Source organism: Sarcophilus harrisii, chromosome 2 (assembly GCF_902635505.1).
Source record: "Sarcophilus harrisii chromosome 2, mSarHar1.11, whole genome shotgun sequence".
Taxonomy (NCBI): Eukaryota; Metazoa; Chordata; class Mammalia; order Dasyuromorphia; family Dasyuridae; genus Sarcophilus; species Sarcophilus harrisii.
This window is the reverse complement of record NC_045427.1, coordinates 576,543,272-576,564,602: the sequence shown is the minus strand read 5'-3', so window position 1 is coordinate 576,564,602 and position 21,331 is coordinate 576,543,272. Positions and strand designations below refer to the sequence as shown.

Genomic DNA, 21,331 nt, shown 5'->3' with positions numbered 1-21,331 from the left:
CAAAGATGGGGTGGAGCATGAGGGAAGGGAAGGGGCCGGGCTTCATGGGGGCTGCCCTCCCTCTCTCTTTCTCCTAGCCTTGTCTTCCGGTGCTGACTGTCCAGCTATAGTTATCCACTTATCAGGAGAGGAATCTCATGGAGCCGAACCTGCATTTCTGGATCCGAGAAAACCAAGTACGGACGGAGCAGATGCCAAGCCGGGGCAGGGTGGGAACTCTCCACGAGAAATGGTGGTGCATGCAGAGAAGCCGTCACCTCCGCGGCACCTATTCAGTTTGCATCTGAGAGGCCCTATTAGCGGCCAGCCTCAAGGTCACCACCGCAGGGTCCCATGTTTGCCTGCGACCAATACCAGCACAAAGTCAAGAGCTTATGGGGACTAAGGAGAGATTACCTAGTCTCCTCATCCCCTGAGGGCGCAAGACTGCCTAAGGCCTGGGCAACCATTTGGACAAAGGACCAGTAAATGAACCCCACTCCCAAAATGGTCCAGGGGAAAGAGTACATGATTTGTAGAGATATATTCTGGATATGATCCTTGGTTTTGTCATTTATTAGCTTTGTGCAAGTGAGTCTTTTGTCCGGAACTCAGTTTCCCTCCTCTGTAAAACGTGGAAATTGGACTAGATGACTTTAAAATTCACAATTTCCAGTTCAGAATCTGTGACAGTTTGTCCTTGTCCTAGTCTCAACTGGGCACACCATCACTCTTCTCTTGTAAATTCTACTTGGGACGTTACACGATTTCCTCTTTGTCCATTTAGCATTTACTCCCATATGCCATTTTTTGTGAAGTAACCATTATCTCAGAGATAGGAAAAAAATTCCTTCTTTGCTTCCAGACTTCCAGGGGGATCCGTGAGGCTCTCTTGGACCTTGGTCATGCCGTCCGTTCATAGTCCAGGCACTTCAGTGTAGACATTTGACAGTAATCAAGAAATATCTCCACCTGCTCACTTTGAATTGTCATTAACGCCATCTGTGCAACTAGATGATGTAGTGGACAGAACTCTGGGCTTAGAGTCAGAACCACTGGAGTTAAAATCCAGCCTCAGACAGTTAGCTTTGTGACCCAAGACAAGTCACTTAACTTCTTTGCCTCAGTTTTTTCACTTGTAAAATGGAGATAATAGTAGCAACTGCCTCCCAGGATTGTTGTGAGGATCAAATAAGCTAATATTTGTAAAGCACTTGGCTCTTAGTATGCATTATGTAAGTCCTGACTGTTATTATTAACATACTCTTGTGATTAATTTTTTTTGTTTGTTTTTAGACTTTTGTCCAAAGATTTCTTCACTGCCTTGACCTACTAGACCCAACAAATGCACTGCTCTCTCATGTAAGTATTTTCTTGATTCAAAGGTATACCTTTATATTGGGACTTAATAACAATTTTGCTTTACTCTCAAACCTAATTCAAACCACAAGACATATTTGTGTCTAATTTTTAAAAGACTTTTGCTGTACTTTAATTTCTTTTAGCATTACTTACCAGACTAAGAGACTATTTAGATTGTTAATTTTTTTAAAGAAGGAAATGACAACTGAAAAAACTGTTCTGGTTTTATCCATTGGGGAGGGAAAAGAGGGAAATTGAATGCATATATACCCTGTACTAAACCAAATGCCATAGACAGTAGATACAATGTAGTAAGAGCAGCTGTTTTAATACTCTTTTTTTTTTTGGGGGGGGGGGAGGGAAGGCAGTTGGGGTTAAGTGATTTGCCCAGGGTCACATGGCTAGAAAATATTACTTCAGATCAAAATAATGATCCAAAACATTTCCACAGGAACTATGATGAAAAATACTGTCTATCTCCAGAGTGAACTGATGAAATCTGAGTGGAAATTCAAACATTTTTTTAAATTTATTTTTCTTAGGGGTTTTGTGCAAGTGTTTTCTTTTGAAGCATGGCTGATATGGAAATATTTTTGCTTGATTTCACATGTATAATTCATACTTTCTTGACTTTTCAAAGGGTGAGAAAGAGGCAGGAGAAATGGAGAGAAATTAAACTCATTTTTAGAAATGAATGCTTAAAAAGTTTATATGCAATTGGGAAATATTTAACAAAATAAAATATATTACAAAAATGTAACTGGGAAATATTTATTAAAATGAGAATATATTTTTAAAAATTTAAATGGTAGCTGTGTAGATGATGGAGAGGAGAGGAAAATGACCTGTCCTAGAGGCCAATTGGAGTCTATTACAATAGTTTAGGGGAGAGTTGCTCAGATTTTGATCAAGTGCCTGGAGGGAAGGAACTAGATTCAAGTAATAGAGTGGGAATAGAATCAATATATTGGAAAGAAGGAAGAATTGAAGAGAATTCTAAGGTTGAGGAGCTAAGTAATAACAAATAATTGCCTTCAAAGAGAAATAGGAAAATCAGGAAAGGGGGTGAATCTGAGGGAAAGATAATAAAGTTGTATCTTGGACATAATAAATTTGAACTCTCTGGAACAGCTAGGTGAACCTTAAGTACTCTTCCAGTTTTAACTATCTGTGATCCTATGATGTTTGAAAAATATGGAATATAATGTACATAATTTTTTAATATTATTATTTCTTAAATTAGAAAACAATAAAAACTGCAAGAGAACTATTAAGGAATGAACAGACATCTAAAGATCACACAGAGGACCAAAAGGTATGTAGTCACCTATGTGTCAAAACTTGAATCTAGGCAGCAACCAAGGACATCTCTCCTCTGGTTGAGATTTGTTCTATAGACAGTGATGAAGATCTTATTTTTTAACATCTTGTTTATTAAAATATTTCAGTTTTAAAACTAAATAAAACTTCTCTCCTACTATAGGTGGTTAGCACTTATCTATGGACTTGTGGAATAGGATTTGCAATTGCCATTGCTCTTTTTTGTGGTGATCTATATAAGTAGAGCTCTTTCTTTAAGTCAAAGGCAAATTTAATTGAAAGTACAGGCAATCCTTAAAGTTTAAAAATATTTTGATTCCTGAAAAATGTAAATTGAAGTCAAATCTGATTTCTTCAAATATATATATATAGTGTTATAACAAATTATACTCCTATCTAAAAACCTGATGTTTGCCTTTTAATAGAAATAACCACAGACCCCATATAAAATTTATTGGGTACATTGGGCAAGATATTGATCATTTTTAAAACCAGCTACAAATACTATTATTGTCCATGATACAAGAGAATATTAACTAAAATTAGATTACTGAAGCTTTGTCCTGAGCTTGAAAACATAGATGGTGTTAACAATATTTATACTCCCTTAGCACTATTGAAACAACTGAGCTTGGAAACCACTTGGCAAACTAAAACAAACTAAAATAATGAGCTAGCAGATAGAAATATTCCCATCTACCTCCCACCACCACCACCACTAATAAACCCCAAGCTAGAAGTAGATAGATTTCTATCCCCTTCTCCTAGGTCAGTGTTTCAGGATTTATTCCCCCCAACCAAAAAACACACAATTAAATTTGAGGGTATATGTTGTGGAGCTTGATCCTATGTTAAACCTGATATTTATAGCTAACTCTCCTGTGGCAGCAATGAGTAGTATAGATTAGAGAAATATGAGGAAGAAAACTGAGTCAGGGAAACCTATAAAGAGGCCACTATAATGGTCTATATATGGGCTATAGTGAACGATTGTGGTAGTTGTGCAAATTATAGCTAAACATCTTTTATGTTGACTGGTTAATGCCAAAAGGATTTCTTCTATTTGTTTGAGGGATTAAAAACAAACTATTTGGATAAAAAGCTATTATTTAAAAAATAAAAATAAAAACATGCAGTCAAGATAAAAAAAAAAAAAAAAAGAATTCCTTGCTAGTAAGTGACTTTACAATTCCCCCCTTACCAGCTGAATCTGGACTGGACTTAAGAATTATTTAGTTGTAGCTCTTCCTTTTCTCCATGGAAAGAATGATTTATTACATTCTGATCTTGTTGCTTCACTTAAGTTATGCTTTTGCCTTTGATTTTTAACTCCTTTTAGCAACAGAAAAAAAAAATATCCCTACTTATCTCTGAAGGGGAAAACTTTTTTTGCAGAAACTTTTTTGAGCTTGTAGCAAAAATGTGAAGAAAAAAGACTAGAAAGAGATTACAAACCTGCCTTTTAAAGATAAAACTAATTTTCTTTTCTTATTGGTTAGATACAAAAAGCCTGGAAACAGAGCCTGGTAAGTTTAAGAAAAGTTTTATTGGCTTAAATCTTTGTAATTATTATAATTACTTTCAGAAAAAAAAATTGTTTGTTCTCTTAAAGGCAACAGTGAATCCTGATACTGGGCGTGCGATTCCTATGCTATTTAGGCCTGCAGGTAAGTTAATTAGAGTTCCTCAGCAGGTATTCAGAAGTCTTCTCGCAAGCACTGAATTCTATGAAAAATTAAAAACAAAAAATTTGGCCCATCTAATTTTTGTTTCCTTCTTATGAAGAATTTATGAGGAAGGGACTGGTAATCATGTGAATAGTTGGGGGACCTAGAAATATTTGGAATACAGAAAAGAGCAGTGTCTCTGTGTGTGTGTGTGTGTGTGTGTGTGTGTGTGTACTCTACAATGCTCAGTGAAAACCTTGGTGTGTGTACTAAAATGTTCAGTGAAAATATTAGTTTTGATTTTCTTTGGTTTTGCTGCATTAATGTAATTAAGATTCAATAATTATGTAATAATGACATATAGGTATTATAATATATTAACATAATGCCATGTATTAATAAGGAACAAACATTAAGTCTCACTGAATATTTTTGTATACCTATATAACTTACTGGGAATAATCTGAATGATCTTAGGCCTTTGTCTAAAACACTAATGATCCTTTTTTTCTTCATTAGCTTTTTTCCCTATTACTGGACCTCTGGTAAGTCGCCAAAGATAGACAGCTTAAAGATATTATCATTGTGCATGATTTTAATAGTATTTTATTTTTTTCTAAATACATGCCAATATAATTTTTTAAATTCTTATTTGCAAAATTTTGCATTCCAAATTTTTCTCCCTCTCTCCCCTCCATCTCCCAGATAGCAAACCATCCAACATAGGTTAAATATGTGCAATTCTTCTAACCATATCTTAATTTATCACACTGCACAAGAAAAATCATATCAAAAGGTAAAAAAAAAAAGAGAGAAAAAGAATAAAAACCCAAGCAAACAAACAACAACAACAACAAAAAGGTGAAAATACTATTCTTTTATCCACATTCAGTTTCCATAGTTCTCTCTCCAGGATATGGATGGCACTTTACATCTCAGATCTATTGGAATTAACCTTGAATCACTTCATTGTTGAAAAGAGCCAAATCCACCACAATTGAGCAATACAGAATCTTGTTGTTGTTATGTACAGTGTTCTCTTGGCTCTGTTAACTTCACCACTTAGCATCAATTCATGTAAGTCTTGACAGGTTTTTCTGAAATCAGCCTATTCATAATTTCTTTTCTTTTCTTTTTTAATTTTTATTAAAGCTTTTTATTTACAAAGCATATGCATGGGTAATTTTTCCAACACTGACCCTTACAAAAATTGACCCTTGCAAATTTTCCTCTCCTTCTCCTCATCTCCTGCCCTAGCTGGCAGGTAGTCTAATATATATGTTAAATATGATGAAATACATATTAGATCCAATATATGTATACATATTTATACAGTTATCTTGTTGCACAAGAAAAATCAGATCAAGAAGGAAGGAAAAGAAAAACTGAGAAAGAAAACAAAATGCAAGCAAATAACAATAGAGAGAACGAGAATGTTATGTTATGTTCCACACTCTATTCCATGTTTCTCTCTCTAAGTGTAGATGGCTCTCTTCATCAATGCACAAATGAAACTGGTTTGAATCATCTCAATATTGAAGAGTTCGTAATTTCTTATAGAACAGTAATATTGGATAACATTCATATACCATAATTTATTCAACCATTCCCCAATTGATGGGCATCCACTCAATTTCCAGTTCCTTGCCATTATAAAAAGGGCTGCTACAAAAATTTTTGCACATGTGAATCCTGACTTAACATATGTAATTGATGTCTTATTGCTTATCTTTTCAAGGTCTGGGGCAGAGCAAGAGGGAGAGACAGAATCTAGATTTCAAAATCTATAAAAGTAAATGTTTTTTAAAAAATGCATATAGGAAAATAATTATTAGTTATCTAAAATTAGGTAATTTCTAAGAGACAGCTTATTATAATGGAAAAGAAGCTTAGCTTGGGACTGACTTGGGACTCTTCGAGAGCAGGGACTATTTTGATTTTATTTTAAACCTCTACCAGTAGTTCTTAGAACATAGGCACTAATTAAATCAAAGCTTGTTGAATTGCTGAAGAAACCCAAGGCCCATTCTCTCATTTTACAGATGAGAAACTAACACCAGAGAAGTTAGTCATATAGATAGTAAAAATCCTGTGCCCAGGTATTTTGAGTGCAAATCCTTCCTTTGTTCTTTTCATTACAGCACAGTGTCAAAATGAACCCCTTAACTATGTGGTTCATATACCAGCTGAGGTAAGCAGAATTTGGTAAAAGAAACTCACCTTTCCATTTGTTTCCCTTATGCAAGGTATTCCTATTTCTGCAAAAAAGTAAAGGAATAAAGGCTGCTTTTTTCCCTCAGGTAATAACTGTTTCTGTTTTATGATTGGTTAATTATTTTATGCTTGAATTAAAAATATAATAAATACCTCTACATTATTTCTTGCAGTTTTTCATCCATGCGTATAATACTGAATTTAGCATAATAAATGGAAATGCAATCCCTGTAAGTAAGCAATTATCCTTTTATTTTTACATCATCCCTTAGGAAATTTGGTATAATCCACAAATAATGAATAAGTGATTCACTAATATAATTTGTTTTCCTCCTCCCCCCTTAGGCAAAATATTCTCTTGAACAGCAAGTTCTTGGAATGACTACAATTATTTCTACAACAATTTTTGGAGTGGGTATTTTTTTATAATAGTTTTTTTTTTTTTTCCACATACATGTAAAAATAGTTTTCAACATTTACCTTTGCAAAACTTTGTTTTCCAAATTTTTCTTCCTCCCTTCCTGCTCCCTTCTCCCTTAGAGAGCAAGCAATTAAATGTGTACAATTCTAATAAACATAATTCCATATTCATTATGTTGCACACAAAAAATCAGATCAAAAAGGAAAAAAAAAACATGAGAAAGGAAAAAAAGCAAATGAACAGCAACAAAAAGATGAAAATACTCTACTTTAATCCACATTCTTTATAGTTTTCTTTCTGGATGCAAATGATTTTTTATATCACAAGGCTATTGGAATTGCTTTGAATTACCTCATTGTAGAAAAGAGCCAAGTCCATCACAGTTGATCATCATATAATCTTCTTGCTTGTTGCTGTATGCAATGTTCTCTTAGCTCTACTCACTTCATTTAGCATCAGTTCATCTGAGTTTTTCCAGGACTAAATACATATTTTTCAAGAGCCATTGAATCACATTCTGATTTATACAAACCAGAAGTTTATATAATAAAACTGATATAATTCTTTATTTTTATTATGATGTTTATCTCCATATAGCTTAAATAATATTCTTACATTATGCCAGAGTTACAAGAGGTAAGGAAGTATAATGATAGAGTCTAGACCTGCTTCTTATATAAACTAGATATGTGATTTTGGGCATGTCATTTAACCTTTAAGTTGCCAATGTGCCTCAATGGAAGGTTTCACATAGAATCAATGAAATCATAAGTCTAGACCAAAAAATAAAATCATGGTTGGAAACATAATTTTATGTTGTGCTTTAGCAGCTTCCACTGTACTTGGGAAATCTTTTCATCAGTTGGGAAATTAGGTTCATTTAATTCATTTGAAAACTATACATTAATAATAAAAATGTAAAATATTTACTTGTAACTGAACTATGGGAGACAATTTTTAAGACAAATGTTTGGTCCTTATTTTCTGTACACACATAAAATCATAATTGTAACTTTTCTATTTAATATATGAGAAATATTCTAGACATCCTATCTAGGTAAGATTAATTTATTTTTTTTCTCTGAGATTTCATTAACATAGGAAACTCCCTAGGGACAAATTCCCTCTATTAATGGAGCTCAGCAACTGTTATGCCTTTTATAATCTCAGAAATGTTATAAGAGAGAGACAAGAGAACATAGGAGACAGAGAACCAATCTTGGCATCTGGAAGAACTGATCCTGCTTCTGACTCATGTTGACTGTGTGACTCTGGGAAAGGAATTTAAAATTAAATTACACAATAAAATTTAAATTTCAAATTGGCATTGACAATTTAAAAAATATATATCATTGTCTCAGGATAATGCCTGAAGTCATAAATTATAATCAATATTAATCACTGACATTTATCTGTATTTCACTGTTATATCCATTGTCTTGTTTGAAACTATTGACCTTTACGTTCAATGCAATAGTTCAGTTATAGAAAGATCATGTTATAATTTTAATGATTGTACCAGTATCCTAATCAACTGGCTTCAAATATGGCTTATATCTTGAAATAGACTAGCTAAAGTTTTATCTTTGGATGTTCCTTATTGTGAGTTGACTTTCAGTGCCAATTGAATATAATCTCTAATAGCAACCCAAGCTCTCTACCAAGCTTTTCTTCCTCAAATCTTTGTGTTTTGTTTTTCTTTTTTTTTTTTTTTTTTTTTTTGTGTGTGTTTTGTTTTTCTATTTATCAGGTTCTATTTTGTATTATAATTATTTGTGTATTTGCTTAAATACTTGACGTAATCCCAACCTCACTAGTCCTGTAAGGTCCATGAGAGCAGGGACTATATATTATTCTGCTTTGCAACTTTCTTAATACCTAGCATGGTGCTTTATACAGAGTATAAATGTACATCAAATTATAATGAACTGATATTCTCTGCTTTTCTAGATTTCCCCTCTTTTTATGATGAATCGATACACATTAAAAGGACCTGCTATTAAGAATGTTGTTACCAAAATCTTGCCTATCCCCCTTCTAGGTAAGTAAATGAGAACTGGAAACCTATAGTGGTGGGCTGGGGTTTACTTAACTTGGGTCATCATGAAAAGAGACATGTCTTCTGCCCTATTGCTTTGTACAAGTAGTTTGTTCCATTTCTAACTATATCTAATCTTGAAGGATATGAGGACAAAGCTAATTTTTATAGCCTTCCTCTTTGGATCTTAGATTGTATTCATTTCCATCTTTCACATTATAAATGTTTGATGGGTTTTTTCTCTTTCACCATTGTGCTTAACATCATGGTAGAAAAAAAAATCTGTTTCTCTAACATGACTCCCACTTTTTGATCATGTACATTTTAAATTCAGTGGCCAAGCAAATCTCATCTCTGCTCCTTAGTCATCTAACTTCTACACCTTTTTTTTTTCCTCATCTATAAAATGAAGCTCTTAGACTGACCCATGCCTCTAAGGTTCTTCCAACTTCTCTATGATCCTAAAATCCTAGTTCCAAAAAATAGATAAACCTCAGGGTACTGGAGCAGAATATCACCATAGACTATCAATTATAGTAATTGTGTTGGTCAGTTTTACTAAGTAGGGTTTCTTTAGGTGGGCAGCAATATATTGGAAAGTAGCTATGATGTGTAAAACAAATACCTCAAAATTTTAAAAATTCATTTTTGGATAAATTTTATTTTTTATTTTAAACAAAATAAGGAAGGAAAAAATTGTAATGTACACAGTAGAACATAAGAAAGAATTAAATATAAAACAATAAATTTCCGTTTCAAGAAAAACTATATAAAAAATATTATACATCATTTTCAAAGCTGCCCAACTTTTCTTTGCTTCCTTGTAGGTTTTTTTTTTTTTGTTCTCTGTTGTTCATTTTTTACTTTATTTTTTCCTCTTCCTCCCTGTTATTTGCACCCTAAAGAAGGCTACAATTAAGCATGGATATATATATATATATATATATATATATATATATACATATACATAGATATCTGTAAACATACATATATACAAATAAACATACACTTAAACACATATATATGTAAGGACATACTATGCTTATTTCCATCTGTCATCTGTTTCTCTGAAAGTGGACAGCATCTTCCTTCATAAGTCCATGTTTTTGTACATCAGCCATTTCCTAGACAACAGCAATATTCCATGCCAATTCCAACCAAATGTCTGAAAGATTCTCTATGAAAGTTTCCCTCAATTTTCTGTGTCCTTTCTATTCTTTTTTAGCAATATTCCATGCCAATTCCAACCAAATGTCTGAAAGATTCTCTATGAAAGTTTCCCTCAATTTTCTGTGTCCTTTCTATTCTTTTTTTAAAAATTTATTTTATTTGAAAAAACAGAGTAAGAAAAAAAGAAAAGGAGAAAAGGAATACAAAACAAAATAAACCACATAAAAGAGAATATTGTCATGTGCCCAGCAGGACTTCGGGGAGGAGTCAAAATACATAACAGTAACAAATTACCAGTTCAAAAAAAGTATACATACCTATGTATATACTAGTAGAAGAAATTATATTCATGAATGTCCTTTTTTTTTTTTTAACTTTCTTGTAAATTGTTCTTTGGTTCTTTGCTACACACTTTATTTATTTTTTTCCCCTTTTCATCCCTTCCATCACCCTCAAGCAAGCTAGAGTTGATATATTTATGTATATACATATATAGATATGTGTATCTGTAAACAGCTCTACACACACACAAATCTACCTCACATATACACGAGTCTTTCCTTATCCCTGCTGATTCTTTAATTAAATTATGCTCCATAACTTTCCTTGCTATTATTTAACCTTCCCTCACCCAAGGATCCCTCCCTTGTCTTTTTCCCTTACCCTTTGCTTCCTCATTCACCTATCCCTCCCTCCTTATTTCTTGATAGATTTTGGAGGGTACTATATCCTTCATGGTACATATTTAGTGTTGCCTATTAAATCCATTCCCAATATGAATAGGTTTTCAGAACCACAAGCCTTTCTAGCCCCTCTAATGCCTCTGTGTCTATTCTTCCTCTATACCTCATTTGTGTAACATGATTACTATTTTTACCTTAACTTTGCCAATCTTTCTTTTGAGCCCTAGTATTGATATGAATCTTAACATATAGATATAAGATACATTTTTCCATGTTAAAAAAACATAAACAATTTGCCCATGTCCACAGTAGCTATCCATGGTTGGATTTTTTTCCTTCTTTGCAAATTCATTTTACTTATTTTTGCTTTATTTGGTGTTTAGTAGTTATTATTGTAATCAAGTAATAATCCTGAGTTATGGGGAATGATGCTCCAGGTCTTAATTCTTTCTTATTATTTTATGAGATGTGTCTCAGGGCTCACCCTGGGGCTTTCCTCTCCAACTCTAAGCCAAGGGTAGGGCCCCCAGCCACATTGTCCAACAAGTGAGCTTGCTCCCTGTAGTCCCTGGAATAGCTGTACACTATTATTCTCTGCCCTGGAACTGAAAACAGGGACTCTACTCTCTTGCAAAAGCCAGCAGTTACTGCTGTGTGGCTCAGAAATGATGAGGGGGTGACCATTTTTTAAAAAAGCTGGAGAGATCTCTAGGAGCAAACAAAAGTTTATTGTATGTTCTCAGGAGATTGGGCAGCATCTTTCAGGACAGGTCTGACACTTAAATCCCTAATGCAAACACCCCTCCTACCACTGATCCTCATCCTCATTGACTGAGGATCTTATATTCTAAAAGTGGGAACTACCCAAGAAATTGAACTTGACCTATAAGTACATAGTTTCCCATATTTGATTGAAATAGGGAAAAAAATGATGTCATGGGAGTATAGCAGGAAAGGGACTTAAGTATGTCTTTGAATCAATGCTCAAAGACCTTCAGGCCTACTCCAACTCTGAAGTAGATGGATCTCACCTCATCTAGTTCACTGCTTCTGCTCTCACCAGATGTGTTCTAGTTCCTTTGTCACCATCACTCCCTCTACAGCCATGACCACATGTCTGGTCAGCATAGCTGTGCTCAGCATCCTTCAACAGTGGAAAGTCCTTCAGTCTCCTACTCAGACTCCTTACACTAGAGATATGAGATGACAGTTTCTAAGGCTAAGGCTGTCTTCCAACCCAGCTGCCCCTAAGGCTTGTTTGTTATTTGTTGATTCTGTAGAGTCATCCTGGAAGTGTTTGCATTTCACTCTGGTTGAATCTCCATCCCTGGAGGTCAGGTCTTTCCTGGAGTCTTCTCAAATTGTGTTTGGAGAATAACTTCTTAACCCTAACTTGTATTTATTTCTGCTGCCCTACATTTCCTCTGAGGTAATGTTCTCTCTTTTTTATTAAGGAAATTTGGAGAGCCAAAATTTTCTGATCTAGTTGGCCATCTTCCCAGAATCCTCTCTAAATTCACAGTTTTAAATATGAGAGAATATAGATAATATTCAGCTTTCCCTATATTGTAAGTGCTGTTATCTGTTAGTCCTTCTTAGCAAGGACATAATTTGCAGTATATCTAAGGTTGATACAAGGAAACACAGGTAACATAAGAAAATTAAATAATTATTCCACTGAATTCTTAAATTGGCCAGAGTGCAAATTCAGTTAAACCTTCTTTTTGGCACATTTTGACATGTTCTAGGTGTGAGAAAATTATGTCCATGATACGTTTAGCTGACTAGTAAGCATTCTCTATGTTTTGTTTTGCTTTTGAATATTACAGCCTTTTTAAGTATATTTAATGTGGTGGTAAGCAGAAGCCATGAGTACCAGAATGGAATTCGTGTAATGGACGAGAATGGGAATGTTGTAGGACTATCTCGAGAAGCTGGAACCAAGGTAAGTGAGGAATTGTAGAGCTCTCCTATCTGCCAATGCTTCAGGCAAAGGACTGAATATTCTGTTTTGAGAAGAGAGAGGAAATTCATTTCTTCTTATCCCCTTTCCCTCTTCTTCCAATACCAGAGATGACTCTGGAGGAGAGAGTGAGGCAGGTGACTTTGCATAAACCTGCCTCACTTAAGTCCAATTCACTTGTAAGTCATGACATCTCCCTCCTGATGGCATGGCCCTTTTTGAGAACAGAGGAAAACAACAACATGGGAAGAGTAGCTGATCCATTGGGACCCAACTGGCTAGATCCTGTTGGGCAACAGGATCCTTGCTCCTTCCTACCTTTCTTTCATCCTTGTTTTCTTCCTTTTTCCTTTACCTTCCTTCCTTCCTTCTTTGCTTTTTCCCTCTTCTACATCTCTTCCTCTTCTTCCTTTATCCACATAGGGAATCATACCCTTATCTACAGATACTCTGCCCAAAGGAATATAAATTTTGATTACTGAGAACTCCTGAGATATCTTGAAGTTGATAGGCTAGAATTCTTCTTTATGGACTATACCTTAAACCCAAATCCCTTTGACTTTCATTGATTGACCAAAAATAGGTCCCAGCCTTGCCTCATTTGGTCATTGTTTGGATTCTCTTGGCTTCAAGCCTGTGTAAGTAGCAGTTGTTTGTTTTGGCCTGAGACCCTAATTGTCTTTTAAATTGTCACTCTAGAATAGTGTTTGAAATTTATGGCTTTCTGATTTTACTTTGCATTTTCTTTAGGCAGTTGGAGAAACAGCATTGTCTAGAGGTTTGCTCTTTGGGACATCAGTTCTTCTTTCAAGTGTTTTTACTTATGTTTTGGAAAGGTAAAAATTAATTCATTACTATATGAGTAAGAATGTCATCAAAAAAGTAGAAATTTTGCATCACAATTTTTATAGAGACAAAGATTGCTTTTTAAAAAGTTATTTCAATTCCCTCCTCCCCACCCCAATTCTTCAGTGTAACAAAACCAGTTAAAATTGGGATTAGTATATTGGAGGATGGGGAAGTAGGGGTATACAGAACCTTGGATTTCAAGGCAGACCACTTGAGTTTGGGCCCTAACTCTACCACTTTACTATTTCTATCATACTTAGTTGTCTTAGAAGTAACTTCCTCTCTCTCTGGCCTCAGTTTCTCATCTGTAAAATGGTAAATTTAGATTATATCAAAGTTCTTCAGACTTTTTAGATTATACATCCTACTAGTAAAAATTTTTGAGAATGCACTCCAATCTATATCTATATCTATATCTATATATTTATTTATAAATTACATACATTTGCTACCATAGTACTAATTGTGTGCATTATAAAACTTAATACAAAATAGAAATTTAATAAGGATAAGATAATGATACCACATTTGATTTTTTAGAGTCAATAGAATATTTAAGTTTACTGAGTAGAGACACAACATGGTGAGACCTGCATTTTAAGAAAATAATTTTGACAGCTGTATGAAGGATAATTTGGAAAGGGGAGATACTTGAAGCAAGGAGATGATTTAGGAAGCTTTTAGAATAGTTCAGTTAAGAGATGAAAAGATTCTTCTCTAGGACAGTAGTTAAATGAAAAGAGAAAGGGACATATGCAAGAGATGTTATGAAAATAGAAACAACCAAAGTTTAGCAATTTTGATTAGCTATGTGGAATGAGATAGAATGAGGAATTGAGGAAGACACAAAGATTATAAACCTGATGCCTGGAAGGATGGTAGTACCTTTAGTGAAAACAGAGATTTGGAAGAAAGATAATGCAATTAATTCTATTATGAAAACCATGACTCATTTTAATTACAGATTAGTCTGTGTGATTTATTTTGTCCCACTCAAGATGAACTGATATTGGATTCAAGAGAAGGAATTTTGAGTGCTTGCACAATAAAGAAGGGCAGAGTGGGAGAAGATGGATATGCAGTTTTGTTAGAAACAAAACAACCAATAAATAAGCATTTAAAGATATAAATAAAGAATCTATAATCACAGGAAGCTTGCATTTTAAATTAAAAGACATGCATGCACATGTGTGTGCATGTGTGCAACATACATATACATACATGTATGTTGTGCGTTTCACATGTGTGTGAATAGATAGAATACATGCAACAAAGTTCGATACAGTTCAGTTTGGGAAGGAAAGCACTAGCAGTTGGAGGCAGGATCAGGAAAAGCTTTGTGAGGAGAATAGGTTGATTGTATACCCTTTGGTGCCATGCCACAGACCCATAAGATCTCCTAGTCCTTACTCTGGCGACCACATGAACTCCAAAGTCTTTTCTAGGACTAAATCCTATTAAGGCTACTATTCAACATGGGCCTGTGTTTCTTGTCTTGACTCAAGATCTTCATGTGTTGAGATGGGGGCAATAACAGAAGATAGCAAATTCAATGGGTTACTTATCTCCCATATCAGAAACAAGTATGAGAAAAAAATATTTCTAGACACTCTAAATACTCAAAGTTTGATCCTAAAAGAATGTAGCTAGAAACTTGAGTTTCATCAGTGCCTTCCTTGGCTATTCTCTCCTGCCTTTATAAGGAACCAACACCCTTGTAAAACACCAAACCTGCTGGTTCTCATTATTTGGAATTGTACCAGTGCATCCTTCCTCCTCATCTTCAGGGTGTGCCTTCTCATTTCTAGATAGTTGAGAAAGGTGTTTCCCCAAATCCTTTGGCATCTGCTAGACGAGCAAGGAGAAGGCAGCAGGTCAGAACATGGAGTCACCTAATATAATTCTAGGACCATAATATACATCGTTTGTTGGGGGTTGGTGGGGCTATGGAATAGACTCAAATTAACAATGATAAAACTAGTGACTCTATTATTATGTCAGATTGTAAAGTGCCTGCTTCAGAAGCTAATATAATTTTGTAGCAAGATTTAAGAGGTATAACTTTCCTTCCTTAGGATCAAGCTTGCCCATCAAAATCCAAAATTTCTGGTGGCCATGAAGTTAAATATGACTCTTATGGTAATGGGACTGATGGTGCCAGTTTCATTTTGTGTATTTCCCCAGACAGGGCAGGTAAGTCCCTTTTAATATTTAATGAGAATTACTTAAGTTCAACATTTATTGAGTTTTGCTTCATGAGAGTAGAGACAATCATATTTTATTATTGTCTTCTTAGCAATTAACTCAAGACCTTTTATACACCAGGAGTTTAATAAATGTTTGCTAATTTAAACTGAAGGAATTAGTTAAAATGAATATATGTGTAGCATGTTAAATTCCTTTGACTTTCCTAGGTATCTCTCCCTCCATTTCCATCTTCTTCCTCACCTGCAAGTCATTGTTTCTTGTATTCATGTCCATTCTTCATGGTTCTCTTTGAGGTTTTCTTGGCAAAGATAATAAACCATTGGAAGAGTTTACTTCCTTCTCCAACTCATTTTAGAAATGAGAAAACTGAAGCAAAAAGAACTCAAGGTCATACAGCAAGTGTCTGAGGCTGGATTTGAACTCAGAAAGAGGAGTCTTCTTGACTCTAGGTCTGGCACTCTATCCACTGTGCCACCTAACCACTCTTAATCATTATTACATTTATTAATTCCTTAAGGCCACAATAGAAACTGAAGATAGTAGCTCTTCCATAACCATGGAAACTCTCTGCAAATCATGTTATGGTGGCCTTGAATTTTATGTCATTATCACTGCCATCACAGTTAAGTTGGGGATGAGGTATAAGAGGAAAGCCAGAATTTATTAATACTCTGCAGGTTACTCTGTAATTTTTTCAGGGGATGGGCATAGGTATAAGAGACTAAGAAATCAGGGGCAGCTAGGTGGTGCAGTAGATAGAGCCCCAGCCCTGAAGTCAGGAAGACCTGAGTTCAAATCTGGCCTCAGATACTTAACACTCCTAGCTGTGTGATTGTGGGCAAGTCATTTAACCCCAGCTGCCTCAGGGTGGGGGGGAAAATAGGAGATAATGTGACATAGAGAGAAGCATGCTGGACTTAGAAGCAGAAGACACTTGGGTCTGTCTCCCATCTGTTTTTCTTTTTTATTTTGAATCTCCAGCACTTATCAATACCAGGAATTGATAGGTACCTAATAAATGCCTTTCAAGTGAATCTCAGTTTCTTCATCTGTAAAATCAGGATAGATACCTATAGTGCTTATCTCACGTGACTGTTGAGGATCAAATGAGATGATGTACATAAAGTGTTTTGAAAACTTTAAAGTGCTATATAAAATACATTATAGGGAACTAATATATAACTAATAATAAAGGTAAATAATAATTAATATGTAATACATTAGTATAGCTGTATCTAGAATATGTGTACACATGTATGCATACCCACATACATACTACATGAATATGAGGGAGGACAGAGGGAGAAAGAGAGAGAGCTAACCTTAATGTAGTGGATAGAAAGCTGGCCCCAAAGCCAGGACTGGCCTCCAGCATAAAATAGACATGGGATTGGAGCAAGTCAATCACCTCCCATTGCATAAGAATCTATAGACCACATATTGATCTAGAAAGCCACTTGTGTTTACAATTTTTAAAAAAACTTATACATCAACATATGAAAATCAGATAAGAATTACATTATAATTGGTTTAAATTGCATTGGAGAGTATTGGAGCCACATGCAGCCCGGGGCCAAGTATGTGGCCCTTTTACTCTAGTTTATTCTCTAATATATTAAGGAATAAAGAAGCAGCCAATTTTTGTTGTCAGAGGGAGTCACCTGACCTGGAAGTTCTCTATACAAGTGAAAGCCACTTCCTATTTCTTATCTCTATAAATATCAGTGATTATTATTTGGCAAAGGAATGCAGGATCCAGTACTTTTTGCCACAAAAATAATTCTAATTTACATAGCCCCTTCACATATACAAAGTATTTTACTTATACTGTACTTTAAGCTTTAATAGCTTTCAAGTGTACCAAGATTTTTTGGGGATATCCTGTAATATTGCATTTGTTCCTCACAACAATCCTGTGAATTACATGCTATAATTATCCCCATTTTTCAGATGAAGAAACTAATATTGAGAAAGATTGGACTGTTTGGCTGAAGATCATGTAGTTAATAAGTGTCTGAGACAGAATTCAAATTCAGACCTTCCTATCTCCAAGTCTAGCACACTGCACTCTGTGTTACCTAATTCTGGGTATAAAAGCCTCATTGTAGGATGGATACTTTTGTATTTCACAAACTGACTTTTTTAGAATATAGTCCTTAATATAGGACAATCATTCTTACCTTCTTTCTATCATAGATCCTTTTGGCAGTCTGGTGAAACCTATGGACTCCTCAGAATAAAGTGTTTAAATACATTCAATTAGAAAGGAAACCAATTATATTGAAATACATTTATTAAAATCATTTTTAAAAATCAAATTTACAGGTTGAGATTACAAACCCCAAATGGATGGCTGCCTTAAACATTGTTAAGATTGTTGCACATTCTGTAGTTTCATTTTGGCATAATATTTAGTAAACTGTACAGAACCTGAAAAGTATTTTTCTTCAGTAGTCTGCTTTTGCTGAATTCTCAGCCAGTACTTCCTATAATGTTTTTGCTCTAGCACAATTTCTAGTATGGGGAAGTTGTAATCAGAACTCTGTATCAATGACTGGTCCTAGAGGCAGAGTTCTGGACAGGTGTCAGAATCTGGCTCCTAGCAGAGTTGATAACTTTGTTCCTCTCCTTTTTTTATCCTTTATGACTACATGTCACTTACTTTCCCTTGAGCAGTTCTCCCGTAATGTAGCCTTTAATGGGCAATATTAAGGTTTTTTTTGGGGGGGGAATGCCATTGATTTTATAGACACCCTCCCCCTCAAAACACTTTTTCATCCCAGAACATGGATTGGCAAAGCATGGAATGTATGCAGTGGTTGAGTTTCATGGGCAGCTCTGCCTAATAGAGAATCACATTCAGGTGGTGTGTTGGGAAGGACCTAAGCCCAGTACTGCCATCCTTTCCCCAAGATGCTGGCCCAAACTGGCAGCCAGATTTATTCTGCTTTATTTTTGAGACTTTGCAGCAACTCTAGGATGTAGCCACCCAGGCCTTGCCAGTGGCATGGACTGCTTTACACTTGAGGGTAGCCTGGCTTTTCCAAAATCCTGGATGGCTACAGCAAAGGAGACTCCATGCAGGTTGCCATCCCACTAGTGAACCCTTGATTAGAACATGAAATATGAATATATATATGATATGCATATAAATATATTTATGTGGGCAAGAAAAAATGCCAAAAAGGTATAGCTTTATTTTTAAAAGAACCTTCTTCTTATGTCCAAAGAGCTATGAAATTGTGAATGCTCTTTGAACTAGCAGTGCCATTACTGGGTCTATATTCTAAAAAGATTATAAAAGAGGGAAAAGGATCCATGTGTACACAAATGTTTGGAGCAGCTCTTTTTGTGATGGCGAGGAACTGAAAATTAAGTGGATGGTCATCATGGGGAATAGCTGAAAAAAATTATGGTATATGAATGTAATAGAATATTTTGTTCTATAAGAAATATGGATACCCGTGTGATCCCAGGCAAGTCACTTAACTCCAACTGCCTCATTAAAAAAAGAAAAGAAAAGAAATAATAAGCAGGATGATTTCAGAAAAGCCTGGATAATGTTAAGTGAAGTGAATAGTCAGGAAAACACTGAACACAGTAACAGCAACAGTGTATGATGATAAATTATGATAGACTTAGTTCTTCTCAGCAATGTGGTGATCCAAGACAATTTCAAAAGGCTTAGGATGAAAAATGCCATCAACATCCAGAGAGAGAGCTATGGAGATTGAATATGGATCAAAGCATAGGGTTTTCACCTTTTATTTTTTCCCTTTCTGTTTTTTTCCCTTTTGGTCTGCTTCTCCTTGCACCTCATGACAAATATGGAAATATGTTTTAAATTGTATGTGTTTAATCTATATCAGCTTGCTATCTTGAGAAGGGGGGTAGATAAGGAAAGGAGGGAGAAAAAATCTAGAACACAAAATTTTATAAAAATGAATGTTTAAAACTATCTTTACATGTGTTTAGAAAAAATAAAATACTATTGAGAAAAAGCTACTGTGCTCTTTAAAGCAATACTTTATTTCGAGTTTAGCCTTTAAAATAATGAACACTTTCTCAAAGGCATTGTGGCATTGTTTTAAAACATATTAGTTGATAGTATGAAATAATTAGTATGTGTTAAAACACTATTATACTCTTTCTGAAAGATTTGTAAAAGGCTGAGCTTGAAATTAAGTATCTATAAATAACAAGGTTGTTTTACTTTGTTTTGTTTATTTAGATTTCTAGGGCAACAATGAAACTATATTATAAATCTTCGGAATTTGTCTTTGTTTTTTAGATACCTCGAACCTCTCTAGAACCAGAAATCCAGTCCTTGACAGAGGAAACAACTCTCTATTATAACAGAGGACTTTAAAGACCAGTTTGAAATTTCATCATCACTTGTCTTCTCAAAGACCTTACTCAGAGTCTAGAATTGGAAGGAACTCAGAATAGCTCCATCTTGTACCTGAGAACCCCCAAAAATCCCTCCCCTAAAATATAATTTTCTTAACACTTCAGGCTTATATGTCTATGCCTTTTCGCTGATCAAGACACTCTCCCAATAGAAAGCCTGAAGGAAAGAACATTGTTCTGTCTTAGCTGGATCCTCAGCCAGCACTTAACATCATTCTTTTGGGTCAGCACATTTCCATTTACTATGAAGTCGGAATCAGATCAGATCGCTGCATCAAATAAGCTCACTGTTTTTCATTGTGTGTGTGTATGTGTGTGTGTGTATGTATATGGGTGTGGGTATGGGTATGTGTGTGTATGCATATGGGTGTGGGTATAGGTGTTTATAAAACACAGCCAGTTTTACATATTCAACTCCCAAGAGGCTGTACCTATTCTGTAATAAAATGTGTGTATATACTACTCTGAAATTATTATTTATTAAAAATTTTATAGACTATTCTTCAATGTTTGAAAAATAGATGAGTAATGCTCATCATCCCTGGCATATAGTTAATGGCATGAATTTCCTTATTATGAATAATATTTTTGTTCGACTTGAAATTAGATGTAATAATATTCTTTTTTTGTGAGGCAATTGGGGTTAAGTGACTTGTCCAGAGTCACTCAGTTAGGAAGTATTAAGTACCCGAATCTAAATTTGAACTCAGATCCTCCTGACTTCAAGGCTGGTGCTTTTTCTACTGTACCATTTACCTGCCCCTGTAATGGTATTTTAAAAGACCAAACAGGCAACAGTTTTCTTCTCCCTGGGAAAGAAAGGGACTCAGTTCATGCTGTAGAACCAATTGCTTTTTGTGGAACCATGTAAGGGAGATCTTGTCAGAATGATGAACTCTATTTAAATCAATACTTTAAAGACAGAGTTGATGATCCAGAGGTATAATCTTCACTATATCTGGATCACACATTCCTTAGATAACTTTCTTTATGCTACTTCTTATAAGCAGATTGTCACTGGAATTAGTCTGCAGCCTATCTATGTTT

At 34.9% G+C, this 21,331-nt stretch overlaps 1 protein-coding gene across 1 annotated transcript; it reads left to right on the top strand.

Annotated features, from left to right (window-relative positions):
* The first annotated feature begins 57 nt into the window (after window positions 1–57).
* SFXN4 (sideroflexin 4) lies at window positions 58–20,739 on the top strand. The gene is made up of 14 exons (XM_012540821.3): window positions 58–176; window positions 1,276–1,341; window positions 2,585–2,656; window positions 4,161–4,187; window positions 4,274–4,328; window positions 4,848–4,873; window positions 6,575–6,628; window positions 6,716–6,772; window positions 6,888–6,953; window positions 8,914–9,004; window positions 12,684–12,799; window positions 13,568–13,653; window positions 15,742–15,859; window positions 20,166–20,739. Exons 1-14 carry the CDS (start codon window positions 138–140, stop codon window positions 20,241–20,243), a joined length of 951 nt encoding a protein of 316 aa, XP_012396275.1. The 5' UTR covers window positions 58–137; the 3' UTR covers window positions 20,244–20,739.
* The last annotated feature ends 592 nt before the right edge of the window (window positions 20,740–21,331 follow it).